The sequence below is a fragment of the Dama dama genome, chromosome 21 (genome assembly GCF_033118175.1).
Source record: "Dama dama isolate Ldn47 chromosome 21, ASM3311817v1, whole genome shotgun sequence".
Lineage (NCBI taxonomy): Eukaryota > Metazoa > Chordata > Mammalia > Artiodactyla > Cervidae > Dama > Dama dama.
In genome coordinates, this window is record NC_083701.1 from 78,606,990 (window position 1) to 78,625,167 (window position 18,178).

Consider the following 18,178-nt stretch of genomic DNA (forward strand, 5'->3'; position numbering starts at 1 on the left):
TCCACTTAATGATGCCGTAACTTGCTGGTACTTTGCATGTGAATTGGTGGGAAAGTCACAGCTCTTATGTGACTATATCCATGGCCTTTAACCAAACCGCACTTCTATACTTGACACAGTTCTCACCCCTCCTCACCCAGGTTAAGCTGATCAGGACACGCTGCAGCCTCCCAATGTCCCGCTATTTGGTTCTCAGAACTGAGTTTCCCAGGCACAGTCTGATCGTGGCCAAGGGTGAATCAGGCTCCCTTGGGGACCACATCCTGAGAATTCAGGGTAAAAAGGGAGGAAGTGCTATTGAACATGGATTGATGGTCCATCCTTAGGCAGAATGGAGTTACTTTATGTGTGAAAGCAGCCAAAGACTAATCTGAAATAGGTTGGCAGGGTTCCTGCCTTAAATCAGCATTGAAACCACTTTGAAGTTGACAGTTTGATTGCACTGACTCCCTCTGGGTAAATTGAACTGTGGCAAATGGCATTTCAAGCCTTCAGTCTGAGATTGAGGAGGTGGTTGGAACCAACTTTCATGGGCTTTGGCTGATTTAGAGTGGGCCCTAAATTCACTAAGTTCTCAGAGAAGACAGCTGTCAGAATCATTGACTCCCCTGAAGAGTTACGACTCCATGACCTCCCTCTCTTCCAAGAGGGGACGGTTAACTGATGCTTGCTCTCTCCTTTTCAGAATCGCTTCCTACTCAACCACCGACGTTCCCTCCAACAATCCCACCAGCAAAAGAAGGTAAAAATATAATGTGATCATGATGTGATCTTGGGTTTTGGATTTCTGTTGGATTTGTTTGTTTCTTCATTTAAAAACCAAGGTATTAATAAAAGATAGTTTCTCCTTAATACAAGAGCTTTTATCAGACCCTTACGGGGTACAGATTTGCAATGAGTAGTAAGTAAGACAGAGATCTAATGTGCAGTGTAATGAATGTAGGCAACAGTATTGTACTATAATTATGTGCTGAGATAGAGGTGCTAAATATTACTACATCAACCAAATTACAATATATAAATGTAAATTAATATACATTATATACAATGTAAATTATATATACAAATGTAAATTAGAAATATAAATCAAATTAATATATTTTGCACTTTAAATTTTTGCAGTGTCATATGTCAAATATACTCAATAAAAAACCATCTAAAAGTAGAATCTGCACACACAGAGTAGATTTTCAAACAGAATTCTTTCATAGTTGTTTCATTGAAAATATCAGAATGGTACATGTTTGCCAAGGAAGAGTATTTGTGTAGTCTGGGAGTGTAGGTTATGATTGTGTAGTTGTGTAGGTTATATATGATTGTGTAGTTGTGTGGGTTATGGTTGTGTAGTTGTGTAGATGTAGTTGTGTAGGTTATGGTTGTGTAGTTGTGTGCATTCTGACTCTGTGGACAAGGGTCACAGTGTTCCCGCTAACCGCAGAAATGCTGCTCCCTGTTGTGTTTTTCTGTCTGCATCACAAAAGTTTGTCTTCACCTCTTACTTGATCAGTTAAGGTAACTTTCTAAAAAACTTCCAAATGTAGTAATGGTGGTTATTTTTTTATCCCATTAATGGACATTAATTAACTCTGCTATTCATTCTCAAAGCTCCTATGCCAAGTACTTGGGATACCATAACAATCTATGATTGCTGCTCTCTGCTTATTTTCAGTACTGCAAGAGAAATAAGTGTTTACCTAGGTAATTACCAGCCCAGAAGTGAGTTGGTGTAGGTTATACCATAGTAGCCCAGAACTGAGAACAGTTAACGCTGCTGCAATTTAATTACTTCTGAAGGAGGAGGAGGAATTTGATTTACATTTTCCTGTAATTGAATTCTAATCCCTGGGTCGGAAGATTCCCTGGAGAAGGAAATAGCAACCCACTCCAGTATTCTTTCTTGGAAAATCCCATGGTCAGAGGAGACTGGCAGGCTACAGCCCATGGGGTTGCAAGAGCCGGACATGGCTTAGCAACTAAACCACCACCACCCATAGTATTGTGGTCGGAAAAGATGCTTGATATGATTTCAATTTTCTCAAACTTACCAAGGCTTGATTTATGACCCAAGACCTCATCTACTCTGAAGGATATTCCACATGCACTAGAAAGGGGAGTGTATTCTGCTGCTTTTGGATGGAATGTCCTGTAAATATCAGTTAAGCCTGTCTGGTCGAATGTATCATTTAAGTTTGTGTTTCCTTATCAACTTTCTGTCTGGATGATCTGCCCATGTGTCAGTGGAGTGTTAAAATCCCCATGATTACTGTGTTACTGTTGATATCCCATTTTATGGCTGTTAGTGTTTGCCTTATACGTTGAGGTGCTCCTATGTTGGGTGCACAAATATTTGCAACTGTTATGTCCTCTTCTTGGATAGATTCTCTGAGCATCACATAGTGCTCTTCCCCATCTCTTGTAACAGTCTTTATTTTAAAGTCTATTTTGTCTGATATGAGTAGTGCTACTCCAACTTCCTTTTGATTTTCATTTACATGGATTGATTTACATTTTGAAGAGTGAGTTTTACAGGTAAATAATGGAGAAATGAGCACTTAACGTCATGGAGGGATCTAAGTACATAATGTGTTTGGGGAACCATAAGTACTTTAGCATGACCCATAGAAAAGAGTGAATGTAGTGTTATGAAATGGTTAGTGTGCCTGAGTAGGGAGGCTGGGCTTTATCCTATGGGACATGGCATTGCATGAGTTCTATGAGGGGAGGATGACCTGCAGAAATCTATGTTTGAGAAAGATAACCTTGGTGAAATGGATAGGAGGGAGAATAAAGGTGGATCACGTAGTTGGAGTGTTGTTTTAGAAGACTTCTTCCATGTACATGCATTTTAACAATTTTATTTATTTGTCTGTGCTGGGACTTCACTGCTGCGCCAGCTTGTCTCTAGTTGAGGGAAGTGGGGTCTACTCTCCAGTTGCAGTGTGGGGGCTTCTCTTGTTGTGGAGCACAGGCTCTGGGCACTTGGGCTTCTGCAGTTGTGGCTCCTGGGGTCCAGAACACAGGCTCAATTGTGGTGCGTGGGCTTAGTTGCTCCCTGGCCGTGGGCTCTTCCTGGTCCAGGGATTGAACCCATGCCTCCTGCATTAGCAGATGGTTTCTTTACCACCGAGTCACCAGCGACGCCCTGCCATGCATTTTAGAATAGCTATTATGTACCAGAGTTACAATGAAAAATAATTGTCCTCACCTTATCAATGGTTAGCAGACGTTTGGTTCATGTCAAAAGCGCCATGATATTTGGTCCTGTCCAAAGTCATTTGGCATGGACCAAATATGCCCATGGACATTTTGGATAGGACCAAATTTCAAGAACCTGTTGGTGTAGACCAAAGGTCTTATTGCTGTTCTGGACAAGACCAAATATCCTGCAAAGGACAGGAGCATAGTAAGAGAGGTCTGATGCTGGAGAGTGTAAGGGTCAAGGAAACAAAGGGTAATAAGAAACTCTACAAAAATAAAACTCAGCATCCTTCCCAGCACACCATGCAAAATCTTCAATGATCAACCTAGACTGTGGCATCATTTCCCAGACTGTATTAGTTAACAGCAAAATTGCATAACTTAAGGTTCTCCATACATGCCTTATGCTCTCCTGCATCTTTTAATGCTATTTGCTCTACTTGGGATAGTCAAAGCTATGGTTTTTCCAGTAGTCATGTATGGATGTGAGAGCTGGACCATAAAGAAAGCTGAGCACCGCAGAATTGATGCTTTTGAACTGTGGTGTTGGAGAAGACTCTTGAGAGTCCTTTGGACTGCAAGGAGATCCAACCAGTCCATCCTAAAGGAAATCAGTCCTGAATATTCATTGGAAGTGCTGATGCTAAAGCTGAAACTCCAATAGTTTGGCCACCTCATGTGAAGAACTGACTCCTTGGCAAAGACCTTGATGTTGGGAAAGATTGAGGGCAGGAGGAGAAGGGGACGACAGAGGATGAGATGGTTGGGTGGCATCACTGACTCGATGGACGTGAGTTTGAGTAAACTCCAGGAGTTGGTGATGGACAGGGAGGCCTGGCGTGCTGCAATTCATGGGGTCGCAAAGACTGAGTGACTGAACTTACTGACTGACTACTTGGGATGCCAGACTCTTCCTTCTTCCATCTTCATATCTAGCTTTTTCTAGTTTAACTATCTATGATGATTTTCACTATCGGAGCTGAAAACAGATCCTAACTGATGAGTTTATTTATTAGACAGTTCTGATACAGACATTACAGGATTCCCTGAGGTCAGAATAATTTTATGTATAGCAGAATATGAGTATCCTTTGGTTAATATTTGTGAATGCTCATGGGAAACACATGATTTGGAAGGGTCATGAGACTGAGGATTGATAATGTAGCAACATTGTTCTTGGATTAGTAGTTTTCATCATGATGGTTTTGGACATTGGGACTTTTGCAACTTGAACACATTATTCATTTTAGGTTCTATTTGCCCTGAGTATATTTAATTAAAAAGCCTATAAATCTTTATTATTCAGGTGATACTGAGTATTTATAAAACATCCATTTTAATTTTTCTATTTTAGAAGTAGAAAAGAGTACAAAGAAGAAAATTAAAAGCACAATTTTATATCCTGGAGATAGTTCCTTCATGCATTTTGATATATTTTCTTTTTCTTTTGTTTTATTAAGCACAGTTTTCAATTTGAGTATATTTTCAAATAGATTTTGCTCTCATTTTGAAGGTAAAACCTAATCTGGGTTTCATCCTTCCTAGCAAACACCAGGTTTTCTTTTACATGCTTATAATGAGCAGATCTTGTGATCCCTTTCAGCTTTAAATTCAAACCATAGGTATGTAAAATTTTGTAAATCGTGGCGGTCAGGAGAACACCCTCACTAAATCCTTGTTGTCCCTAGAGTACTGACTCACTTGGAGATGGTTTATTTTACCATTGAAGTTGTAGTTAGCTTTATGGGACTACAGTTGTAGTTAATAAAATAAAAATCAGGCCATTTTTTCTCTAAAGAAATGCAAAAGGTTCATTATCTTGCAGAACATTTGTGTGCCAATGGCCCAAGATTAAAAGATTCAGATTATTAAAGATTAAATTGTTTGTTTCATCATAAAACAGAGTCAACCACCATGATCTGTATTAATCAAGGGGAAAAGAAGCATAGATAATCGGAAACAGGATGCGATACAAGACTTAAAAATGCTTTCAGTGGAATAGGTTTTTGCTAATCTGTTTTTTGCTTGTTTGTTAGGATTGATGTCAGTGTTACTATTGATGAAAGTTTTCCCGAGCTAGCGGTAGTATACATTTCTTGACATCAGGGGGTGTCCAAAGGGCATAGAATTTTTGAGCAAGGCTGAAATTGAAGTTTGCTTATGGCCTCAGTCCAAACACATATCAAGTTTTAGATGAGTCTGCTTTCATTGCGAGGCATCCCTTCCTCCTGGAAGCTAAATCCTTCTCAGGTTATTAACTCGATAAGCAGAGGGCAGGGTGCAGAGTGAGAGCTTGGGTTTCCCTCGAATCAGTAGGCACTGGGGTGTTTGCTGATGCCTCTGTCACTAAATCAGTTTAGTTCCACATTTTTCCATTCTCTCATTTCTATTCTTTGAGGCTGAAATTGGTGTTTTTCTTTTTCTCTTTAATTCTGCGTGTGTGATAGAAGCTTTCTTAGTCATGACCAGGATACTTGAGTATAGGAGAACAATGACGGTCAGAAAACCTAGTGAGGAAGAATTTGGAATAGGATGTATACCATTCCTTCTGGAAGGCGCTCTAGTTACCAGAGGGAAACCATTACCTGCTTTGTTGGTTTGATGACGACTGTTTTCCCCTTTTCTCTGATTCACGTTCTTGCTTGGTCTCCAGTGTGTAAAGCTGCCAAAGCTGACCTGGTGTTTATGGTGGATGGATCCTGGAGTATTGGTGATGAAAACTTCAATAAGATCATTAACTTCCTGTATAGCACTGTCGGAGCCCTGGGCAAGATCGGCGCAGATGGAACTCAAGTAAGGCTGACGGATCAATCATTAATTCATTCTATGCGTTAAATAATTATTCCAGGCTATTGTTATGGCTACTTGTCGGGGAATATGGGTAAAGAGCTATAATGATTTGACCCAACTCTAAATGAGAGCGTGGACAGGTCCGAGCTTGAAACCACTCACTGGTGCCTGACAGCGCTGGGCAGGGTGCTGTCCTTAAAGTGAGTGAGTCCAGCAAACCGGGACCCGTGAGAACGGCCGGTCAGCACATGCATCTCCTGCATACTGGGGGGGAGGAGGCGCAAATCTCTGTTCAGTATTCTCCTTGCCCTCGAGGACTTTAAAATCTTGAAGGACAGAGGTCAATGCCACAAATGAGTGTAGAACAAGCAGAACACAGAAGACTAATTTATTCATCCGACGAACATCTTGTTGAGGGCTTCTTTGGTTAGTACTGTCGTCATGGGTATTTCATGGAGCTCACATCCTTAACGGCGGGGAGCGGAGGAGGGTGAGATCCAGACACAAATCGGCAAACACACACATTCACAAGGTCGGGACACGCACTTGTGAACTGAGGTTTCCATTTACTGGTTTATTTTAAATTGAGAGATCGACAAAGGCTTCTTTGAGGAGGTGGCTTTTGAACTGAGGTGTGAGCATCTGATCCCTTTTCCCGACCCAGGGGTCGGACGCGGGTCTCCCCTACTGCAGGCAGATTCTTTATCATCTGAGCTACCAGGGAAGCCCAAAAACGCTGGAGTGGGTTGCCGTGCCCACCTCCAGTGGTTCTTCCCGACCCAGGGATCGAACTCGCGTCTCTTACATCTCCTGCATTGACAGGGAGATTATCACTAGCGCCACCTGGGAAGCATTTATATCACAGTGATTAGGAACAGATTTTGAAGTCGGATTACCTGACTTCCACTGTTGGTTCTACCAGGGACCACTCTAGTAATCTTGGGTAAGTTACTTGACTTTTCCTCAGTGTCCTGGTCTGTAAAAAGGTGGAATAGTAGTAATTATTTCATAAGCTTGTTTCATAAAAAAATCCTTGTTAAAGAATCCAACTTCTATTCTGTGAACTTTGTCAAGGTAGAAGACCTAGGCTGCCATTTTTCCACCTGTCAAATGAGATGGCAAAAGCCCTTCATGCTTTAGGGAGAGATTTTTAATCTACTTCCTGAAAGCACTTAGAGAAAAAAAATGCTTGTTAATGTATCATCAGATTTGGTATGTAGCTTGTGTGAAATTTTATACCAAGGAAATTGTGGACTGGGTTAAAGAAGAAATTAAAACTATAATTATAATCCTGTTATAGTGTATGCTATCTGGCCCAGGGGAAGGCTGCAATATACATAAAAGTAAACACAGCTTCTCTCTTCAGGTTGCCATGGTTCAGTTCACTGATGATCCCAGGACAGAATTTAAACTAAACTCTTACAAAACCAAAGAGACTCTTCTTGATGCAATTAAGCATATCTCATACAAAGGTGGAAATACAAAAACAGGTAAGATCCCCAAAAGCCCAGCTAAAACCCAAAGTAATTAATTATTGCTAATTATTTAAATGACTTTTTTTGAAGCATACTCATATAGGTTTGTTTGTTTGTTTTTTAAAGATTTTTCATTGATGAAAGACCTTTGTTTCTTCTGTTCTATCTCCAGTGACACAAAAGTGGAAGGGAATGAAACTGAACTGTTGCCTTCCTTTGTTTCAGGAAAAGCAATTAAGCATGTCCGAGATAGCTTGTTTACTGCAGAGTCAGGGACCAGAAGAGGCATCCCGAAGGTCATCGTGGTTATAACTGATGGACGATCACAAGATGATGTGAACAAAATCTCCAGAGAGATGCAATCAGACGGTGAGTTTTACAGAGATAAGTAGTAGTAGCTACCAAGGTTTCCTTGGTGGCTGAGTGGTAAAGAATCTGCGTGCCCATCCAAAGATCTGGGTTCAACCCCTGGGGTGGGAAGTTCCCCTGGAGAAGGAAATGGCAAACTACGTCAGTGTTCCTTGCCTGGGACATCTCCTGGACTGAGGAGCCTGGCGGGCTGCAGTCCGTGGGGTTGCGAAAGGTCGACGCAACTGAGGACTCAACAGCAGCAGGGGCGCCAATAGTACTGTTAGCCCTGCTGTTTTCTGAAGGCACGTTTGTAGGCTACATCAGCCTGACTGCGTGTTTCTGAATCTGGACAATGTGATTTTAAAAATATTTTCCAAGTTACAAATCTGTTATCTTGCTGTATTTTCTCTAATACGTTTGTTACATACAGGATGCTGTATTATGAGAAACTCCATCAATTAAGTGCAGTCCAGGACTTTACTGGCAGACTAGTGGTTAAGGCTCTAGGCTTCCCCTGCAGGGAACACAGGTTCCATTCTGGCCGCAGAGCGTGGCCCAAAAAAAGAAAAAAGAGAGAAAATTCAGTGCCATACTATGAAAAGAACCAGGGGAGGGAACCCAGTCACAGAAACTGTTCGGCCTCAGCTTTCTCTTCTGTCAAATGGAGAACGCAAAATGTGAGGATTACACTGTGTAAACCGACATGGCACAGACTAGCCTGATACGAATCTGTCGAGCATTGAACTGTGACCTACCTCAGTCTTCTAAGCCTGTTAATGTCTCAGATTCTACTTCCAAAAAAAAAAATTGAGATAAAGCTTCTGTTTCAACTGCACTTTATCCCGTAAATACAAAAATCATTATTAATAATATGCAAACATAGAGATGTTACTCAAATAGTAACTATTTTGTCTCAAGCACTGGCTCTCTTAGGCCTCTCTAAAACGGAAAAGCTCTTTGGGGAATGATGGGTTAATCAGCGTATGGTGAATTATGTGCATGCAGATTTCCGATGAACTGTGAACGTGAATTATCGACCCCCACTGGGCCTCCTAAATAAACATATTTTAAACATGCAGACGTGTCTTGCATTCCATTATTTGTTTTTGGTGCAGTTTATACTCATCAGAATCTGTTTCCCTTTCCCCACAGGCTACAGCATTTTTGCAGTCGGCGTGGCCGATGCGGATTACTCGGAGTTGGTTAGCATTGGCAGTAAGCCCAGTGCCCGGCACGTCTTCTTTGTGGATGACTTCGACGCCTTTAAGAAAATTGAAGATGAGTTGATTACTTTTGTCTGCGAAACCGCATCAGCAAGTTAGTTCTTTGGAATTTGCCCCTTACATTGCTTAAAGGCTGAGATATTTATCCTGGTTAAATGATGAGTCCCGTCCTGATCTGAAGGGAAAATGGAGAGCTGTTTGTTATGTAGACATAGTTTTGTGATTTAGAGCATTTGGAAGTGACCTCCACTCTCCCAGGTTCAGAATTTAGGTTGATAAAGACTTTCTCTGAAAAGATGAGAATCTGTATTTGAAAGAAACTCTCTTAAACATCTGTGGCAGACAGTTTTCAAAAATGTGTTAAGTCTGCTCATCAGGGTAACACACTGGGAGGGACACTTTTCCCAATACATGCTCTCAGGTGACCACCGTCGATTTCAACAGACCCAGGAGAGGAGAAGGAAGCTGGGACTTGGGTTTTAACAGGAGAAGTGAGAGCGTTTCAGTCTTTAGGAATCCACAAAAAGCCATAGCCACATCTGGTTTGGATTCCTTCTACACTTGACTTCCATAAAGATTATGTTAGCTTCCTGTTTTCAGGACAAGGGAAGAATATGTTTGGAAAATACCTAAATTAGGGTTTTGTCTTCTTTGTTTTGTCTTCCAGCCTGCCCACTGGTGCATAAGGATGGCATTGATCTTGCAGGTATGCAGTATCAGGAATTTTCCAATACAAAGTATATTGATTAACTCCCTTTTGGGGTCCAGATTTTTTAAATCCTTAATAGACTAACTGTGAAATTTAAAATCCTAATGTGCCTATTTATTCTCTCTCTGTTTCTTTAAGGATTTAAGATGATGGAAATGTTTGGTTTGGTTGAAAAGGAGTTTTCATCAGTGGAAGGGGTCTCTATGGAGCCTGGTACCTTCAATGTGTATCCTTGTTATCAACTTCATAAAGATGCCCTGGTTTCCCAGCCAACCAAGTATGTTTCCATTGCAAGATACTAAAGCCAATTATTGTTTATTATATCTCAGTGTGTAAATGATATCACCTTGAAATCATAATTTCAGTGATAATTCCCAGCAGGATTTTCCATGATGGATAGATGATGTTTAGATTTCGTTAAAAACATCAGACTCAAAAAAAAAAAAATCAGACTCACATATAAGGCTGGTTGAACTTTCCTATCTGTTGACCTGAGAAAAATATAGATAGTTAATACTCGCATAGCACTGCCATGTACCAGGCGTCTAAATGCTTATGCACCGTAGCTCCCTTACACCTCCCAACACCTCTGTGAGGTAGAGTCATTCGTTATCTTGATTTGACAAGTAGTGAAACTAAAGCACTAAGACACTAGATGACCTGAGTGGGATCGTGCAGTCTGTTGAGGCTCATGCCGGGATTTGTACCTGGCAGTCAGGCCCTGGAACACACAACCTGAACCGTTTTACTTACTCTAGAGGCATGAGTTCCAAGGGGTTTTATCCTTGAGAAGTCACAAAAGCCACTCTGTATAGTTGACGTAAAAATCACATTATCTAGTCATTGCACAGTCTGTGATGAACAGAGGGATTCCTACGGTCATTTTCAGCAGTTCTGCAAACTCCAGACGTACTTGAGTTTCAGTTCAGTTCAGTCGCTCGGTCATGTCTGACTCTTTGCGATCCCGTGAACCGCAGCATGCCAGGCCTCCCTGTCCATCACCAACTCCCGGAGTTTACTCAAACTCATGTCCATTGAGTTGGTGATGCCATTCAACCACCTCATCCTCTGTCGTCCCCTTCTCCTCCTGCTTTATATCTTTCTCAGCATCAGGATCTTTTCAAATGAGTCAGTTCTTCGCATCAGCTGGATAAATTATTGGAGTTTCAGCTTCAGCATCGGTCCTTCCAATGAACACCCAGGACTGATCTCCTTTAGGATGGACTGGTTGGATCTCCTTGCAGTCCAAGGGACTCTCAAGAGTCTTCTCCAACACCACACTTCAAAAGCATCAATTCTTTGGTGCTCAATTTTTTTTTTTTTTCAATTTTTTTTATAGTCTGACTTTCCCATTCAAAGTAGGAATTCCTGGTTTAAGGGGTCATCTCTCAAGACATCATCTGCTTCTTTACATTTCAAATCAATATTTGTTTTTGTCTCAAAATACCTTCAGTGTTTTAATATGAAACATTTTTCATGTCCATATTTTGATATTTTGATATAGTGTGCATGTGAAGTGAAGTCGCTCAGTCGTGTCCGACTCTTTGTGACCCCATGGACTGTAGCCCACTAGGCTCCTCTGTCCATGGGATTCTCCAGGCAAGAATACTGGAGTGGGTTGCCATTTCTTTTTCCAGGGGATCTTCCCAACCCAGGGATCAAACCCAGGTCTCCCACATTGCAGGCAGACGCTTTAACCTCTGAGTCACTAGGGAAGCCCTATAGTGTGCATATAGGCATGCAAAAGTGGGGGGAGATGAGATTCAAGAATTAAATCCATTGGTCCAATTTATAGACCAGTTGCTTTTCTAGCTTCTTCCATAATATTCTTTGTTGAATTCGGGCCTATTGCAGTACTATATATGGTTTCAGATAAATCTAACATCTAAACATTACCTTTCAGCAGATTTTATTTTTTACATTGTCAAGGGATGAATATTAAATAGGTATTTGAAAATCATTCCTGGAGGCCTGGCCCAAAATGAGAATTTCCAGAGGGAAGCTCGTCTACTGCTCTGCTAGACTGTTCATTCAGTCGGCAGTGTCCCGTCCTCCGCCTTGCTAAGTCCAGTCCTGGGTTCCCAGCTCCCACCTCACTCCGTCTGTCTCCAGCATTCGACAGAGCTGAGCTCAGCCTCCTCCTGGACTTCCTGCCCTCCTTGAGCTTCTGTTTACCTTACAGACTGTCCGTCTCCAGGGCTGGCTCCTCTTCCCTCTCCACCTCTTGATGCCGGGGGGACCAGGACTTGTGTATGACCTGCTTGTTTTTTCTGTCTATCCCTATTTCCTAGCGATCTTTTCAGTATCATAGTGTTGAACCCTGAGTACATGCCAAGGACTCCTAAATTTGTTTTTACAAATTGCCCTCCAGTTTGTTTTGGCGACACTGTGCAGTATGTGGGATCTTAGTTCCCTGACCAGGTATTGAACCCACACCCGCTGCAGTGGAAGCTCGGAATCTTAACCACCAGACCACCAGGGAAGTCCCTACTTCCCCAAATTTAGATCTATATATTCAATTGCTTCCCAGGTGGTGTTAGTGGTAAAGAACCTGCTTGCCAATGCAGGAGACCTAAGAGATGTGGGTTCGATCCCTGGGTTTAGAAGATCCCCTGGAGGTGGACATGGCAGCCCACTCCAGTGTTCTTGCCTGGAGAGTCCCATGGACAGGGGAGCCTGGTGGGCTAGTCCATGGGGTGGCAAAGAGTCAGACACGACTAAAGTGAGTTAGCGTGCTTGCAGCTGCTTACTAGACAACATCCCTGCTCCTCTCTCCAGAGCCAGCCTCACCTACAACCTTTTCTGACTCAATGACAACTACACCTAACGAGTTTCTTAGGCAAAGAAGCCAGACTCCTCCCCTTCTCTTAGGCCTCACATCTGTCCACCAAGCCATCCTCTTGTGCGTTGGTCCTTAGCGCCTGCATCGTCACCGCCCTGATACAAGCCACCGTCACCGTCTCTTCCCTCCATCATTGCTGCGGCCTCCTGTCTTCCCCTGCTTCCCTCGCCTTCCTAGAGTCTCTTCTCCAAACAGCAGTCGGAGTGATGGTTTATAAATGTTTACATCAGATCATGTCACTCCAGAATCTGCCAGCGATTCCCCACTCCCCTTGGAGTAAAAGTCAGAGCTCATGAATGGCCACAGGGCCCTACATTATCTGGATCGCCATGACCTCTTTGACTTCACCTCTTGTTCTATTCTCAAGAACTACCAAACACACCCCACTTTAGTATCTTTGCACTGGCCGGATGTCTTCATCTCCTATGAGTTTTCCTTCAGATGTAAGCTTCTCAGTGAAATTTTGTTGTTTAGTCGCTGTGTCCAACTCTTTGCGGCAGGTTTGGTGAGGCTGGCTGACTCACACACAGGCGCTCTGAGAAGGGCGCGTCTCCTTTGGAGTCAGAGGCTCTGGCCCCTCTCTCCGCTCAGAGACCAGTCCTTGAAAAGAGGCGCCATGAGAAAGTCGGCATGGCCTTGAGAGAGGCATCTCTCATCCATGAAGAGACTCCTGAGGGAGCCGGTGTCAGAACAGTCTGGACACAGCACTCACCCCCAGGAGCAGGAGCGATGTGTAGACACCACTGGGTGTGGCGGATCGAGATGGTGCCTCAGCGCACAGCAGATGGGAATGCTCCCAACTGCAGCGTGTGGCGGAAAGGGGCAAGGGCTCAAGTTTCGTAAAAAGACCGTGTGTGATTGCTGAGTCACGTCCGACTCTTTGCAACTCCGTGGACTGCAGCCCGCCAGGCTCCTCTGTCGATGGGAGTCTCCAGGCAGGAACACTGGAGGGGGTTGCCATGCCCTCCTCCAGGGAATCTTCCCAACCTGGGGACTGAACCCAGTCTCCCGAATTGCAGGTGGATTCTTTACTGTCTGAGACACCGGGAAAGCCCCCCAACCCCCCCCCAAAAAAAAAAAACACTGTAGATAAACATTATTTATAGTACTACAACTTGAAATTACTTGTTTAATAAGAAGTGACTGGTCAGATAAATTAGGGAATAGCCAAACCAGCGAAGGTTGTGCAAATATTAACTATCATGCTCTTTAAAATATTTAAGGAAATATGGAATGTGTAGTAAATGATGCTAAGAAAAGAAAGTGGCAAAATTATATAAACTGAACAAATACTTACAGACATTCTTTAAAGACTGGAGGGAAATGCATGACCCCAAAAGAAGGATCCCTTCTGAGTGGGGTTAATGGTGACGTTTATTTCCTTCCTTTCTGTTTCTTCACTTCTAGTGAAAGCGTATTTGCTTTTATAATCATATAAATAGCTTCTTGAAGAGTGATACAATAAAATATGCTGTTTTCTTTCCGTTTTTCAGATACTTGCATCCGGATGGATTGCCCTCTGACTATACAATCAGTATTCTATTCCGGATTCTTCCTGATACTCCAGAGGAGCCCTTTGCTCTTTGGGAGATTTTAAATAAAAATTCTGACCCATTGGTTGGAGTCATTTTAGATAGTAAGTATATTTATTTGTAAAACGTTTGCACACATATATGAGTAATGTATGTCGTGTGTCATCTTGCCAGTTTAGTATGTATTATGGAGTAACTCACTCATTTTAAACCGTTGGTAAATACTAATAATGCACTATGTTGACAGTTGAGTCATTCATTTGTCTACTCAGGCTTTCAACAAATATTCACTGAGGTCCTACTGTGTGCCGACACCAGGTTCTGGGATTCAGAAGCGAGGCGAAGAGAGACACGTCCTGTGATGGGGAGACTGTAGGGAGGGCGTGGCTGGTGCCAGGAGGATCAGTGGAGGGCTGGGGTCAGAGGTCACTTCTTCTATGAGGAAATGATAAATGTCGGATGCTTCCTTTGGGTTCCTCGACCCAATTCCAACATACGAGCTGGGGCCTGGGGAGTGTCGGGAGGCTTCTCACACAACACCAGGCAGTTCTTGGACAGCAGCAGCGAATCTGAGAATTCAGCTTCAGTCAGACACTGTTTTCCCAGAGCTGTTAGTGGACCCGCAAGCTGAGGATGGTTCCTACACGATGGCCTTCTTCCCCCTGGTTCAGCCGTCGGCGGCAGGCTCGGTCCATTCCTGGAGGCTCGGTCTGTCACTGCAGGCTTGGTCTGTCACTGCAGGCTCAGCCTGTCACTGCAGGCTTGGTCTGTCACTGCAGGCTCAGCCTGTCACTGCAGACTCAGTCCATCACTGCAGGCTCAGCCTGTCACTGCAGACTCAGTCCGTCACTGCAGGCTCAGCCTGTCACTGCAGGCTCAGTCCGTCCCTGGAGGCTTGGTCCGTCACTGGCTCCACTGGAGGTGCCGGCAACCACCTCCAACCCAGGATGCCATTTGTACGTCCAGGTTGTTTTCTCTCCTTGTGACCCACAGTCTGTAAATCAGAGGGTCCCACAGATTCCTCCTCAGGTTTTAATAATTTGCTAAAGTGGCTCACAGAACTCAGAAAAGCATTTTACCTACAGCACTGGGTTACCAAAGAAGGGGAAAAGAAAGTCAAAGCGAAGTCACTCAGTCATGTCCGACTCTTTGTGACCCATGGACTGTAGCCTCTAAGGTTCCTCCATCCATGGAATTTTCCAGGCAGGAGTACTGGGGTGGGTTGCCGTTTCCTTCTCCGTTTTACCTGCAGCGCTAGGTTACCAAAGGTTACCAGCGCTTAATAAAAAGCTATAACTCGGGAACGATGGGAGAGAAGCCGGAGTAAGGCCTGGAGAGGGGTGGGAGGTTTCCAGGTCCACCCTGCCCCACCCTCCCAGCACCTCCTGTGGTCACCAACCCGAATCTCTCCGGACCCCATCCTTCTGGGTTTTTGTGGAGGCTTCATTACACAGGAAAGATTAAGTCACTGGCCATTGGCAATTGAACTCCGTCTCCAATGCCTCTCCCCTCCGTAGAAGTTGAGTTGGGAGCATGGGGTTTGGACTGAGAGTTCTAACCCTCTCAGCACAGGATTGGTTTTCCAGGCAACCAGCCCACATCCTTAGGTGACCTGAGGGCTTTCCAAAAGCTGCCTTATTAACATAACAAAGGCACATGTATTGCTCTCACCACAGGAAATTCCAAGGGTTTCAGGAACTGTGAGCCGGGACCATAGACAAAGACCTGGTATATGTGAGAAATATATTTTGGTCATCTGAATAGCAAATATTTCTTTCTTTTAAGTCACAATGTTGCAGTGCCTCTCTCCTACCAGAGAAAAAAATGTCAGGTTGGCAAGCAGTATGTTTGGGGAAGAATTCTGGGATGGAGATACACATTTGAAAATAGTATTGATGGGTGTGTGAAATTTAAGTCCTAATACTGGATCAGAGCATCATAAGAGGAGTCTAGAAAGGAGAGAGAATAGTTGTGAAGAATGAGAAATTCCATTGTTGGGAAGTTGGAAAGTTGAGGCAGAAATAAGGAAATTTCTTAGTCTTTGTTCTTGGAAGTCACAAATGATGATCACTTAAGAGAATTCTCAAGTTTTGGGTTAATGTCCCTGAGTTTTCTACATATATTTTTAGTGTAAGATTCCAGTCAAGCTGGGATCCAAAATTTGGTGGCTGTTATTAGGTACTGACTCAAACATTTGGATAAGGAAAGTATTTTAAGCTTATTTCCAAGTAGTGTTTGTTAAAAGACTTTTTAGTACATGGAAATAAGTCAACAGCTAAACATTGAAACCATTTTGCTTTGATACGGAAACTAAGGGAAAGCTGTAGATTAAAAGGTGTAAGCTGCTAACTATACACAACCAGGACTTGAAAACAAAGAAGTCTCTTGAAACGATTAATACTTGCTTCTTTTGGAAACCAAATGAAAAATTAAATTGTAACCTGGGACTGAATCAGTGAGAAAAATATTCTTTTTTTTTTTTTTGTAATAAAATGTTCCTTGTAACGTGAAGTACTCAAGAGTAGAAGGTCTTTGTTTATTTGTTTGTTCATAATGTTCATAATAAAAGACACATTGGATTATGACTTTTGGAGAGGTGTAAGTTACACGTCCTGAGAGAACTGGTTGCTTCCGTGGTTAAATAAGGCAGAGTCTGGTTTTTATTTCTCAACATTTTGTTACCAAATTAAGTCCGATGAACCCTGCTCGGGCCTAGCCCAAGTCCAGACTCTCTGCCCCAGTCGGGGGAGGGTTCTTTTTCCATTCAGGCTTAAGTAGGCAAATGGGAAACCCAAGCTGCATGGAGAAGCAGGAACTGAGTTCTCGGATCAGCTTCTCACCGCCCTGGGCAGAGAGATCTAGAAAGTAAAGACAAAGAGAAGTGAGGCTGATGCTCGGGAGGCGGGGAAGGGGCAGGGCTTAGTTGCTCAGTCGAGTCCCACTCTCTGCGACCCCGTGGACTGCAGCCCGCCGGGCTCCTCTGTCCATGGGACTCTCCAGGCAAGAGTACTGGAGTGGGTTGCCGTGCCCTCCTCCAGCTACTGGGGAAGGGGCAGGGCTTTTTCCAAGGCAGTGGTCCTCAATGGCTGGCAGTTAGTAAGAGTGTCATTTACTATGCTAATGTAGTAAAATCTCCATTTCCCTGGAGAGGGCAATGGCAGCCCACTCCAGGACTCTTGCCTGGAGAATCCCATGGACGGAGGAGCCTGCTGGGCTACAGTCCATGGGGTCACAAAGAGTGGGACTGGACCGAGCAACTTCACTTTCTTTTTTAATAGTAAAATCAAAGTATAATGAGACTCAAGATCTGTTGGAGGTCAGATTTATCACCATCTTGGTCCTAGCTGGTTCTTTTTCCATTTTCTATGGCTTCCTTTCTTGTCTCTAGACCCTTTCACTTAAAGATTTATGTTCTCTCCTGCTCAGGGTGGGGAGTTGGCAGGTTTTGAGCAAGGACATTCCTGTGAAAGGTGGGGTTAGAGGTGATGAGTTTCGAGCAAAGATCAGGAGCATCTCTGGTAACAATTTGATTAGCTTCTTTCTTCCTTTTTGCCCTCTACTTCCAACTTCAGACAGCCCTTTCCCAAAATGGTGATGGGGCTGCATGCAGGCCGGGCAGTGGAGAGGAAGCACAACATGGGGCCCGCCTCACTGTCGCCGCGTGGCCCCCTCAGTTAGCTTGGCCAGCTGAAAGCCTAGGGCCTTCCAAGGCCATTTCGTTACCCACTCATCACTTTAAAACACAGCCTCAGAACAGAGGTTATACTATTTTGAGCTGACTTTTTAAAAAATTACCCATTTTAATACTTTGTAGAATATTGTTAATCTTTTATTTTGTTTGATTAGATGGTGGGAAAACCCTAACGTATTTCAACTATGACTACAGTGGGGATTTTCAGACTGTTACTTTTGAAGGACCTGAAATTAGGAAAATTTTCTATGGAAGCTTTCACAAGGTGAGTAATGCCTTGTATGTGTATATATATATTCTTTATTCTATTTACTGCGGGCCAAGCAATAGAAAAGTGTAAAAATAAAAGAAAAACATAGCGCTTTGG

At 43.2% G+C, this 18,178-nt stretch overlaps 1 protein-coding gene across 6 annotated transcripts in view; it reads left to right on the forward strand.

Moving 5' to 3' along the window:
- COL14A1 (collagen type XIV alpha 1 chain) overlaps positions 1-18,178 on the forward strand; it is a 224,796-nt gene that overhangs the window by 125,606 nt on the left and 81,012 nt on the right. For all 6 annotated transcript variants that reach the window (XM_061123880.1, XM_061123879.1, XM_061123883.1 and 3 more), the window contains exons 25-33: positions 686-742; positions 5,852-5,991; positions 7,355-7,478; positions 7,689-7,832; positions 8,967-9,131; positions 9,705-9,743; positions 9,885-10,023; positions 14,082-14,224; positions 17,967-18,076. In XM_061123880.1, the coding sequence (XP_060979863.1) occupies positions 686-742; positions 5,852-5,991; positions 7,355-7,478; positions 7,689-7,832; positions 8,967-9,131; positions 9,705-9,743; positions 9,885-10,023; positions 14,082-14,224; positions 17,967-18,076 (1,061 nt within the window). The remainder of the gene's footprint in view (positions 1-685; positions 743-5,851; positions 5,992-7,354; positions 7,479-7,688; positions 7,833-8,966; positions 9,132-9,704; positions 9,744-9,884; positions 10,024-14,081; positions 14,225-17,966; positions 18,077-18,178) is intronic.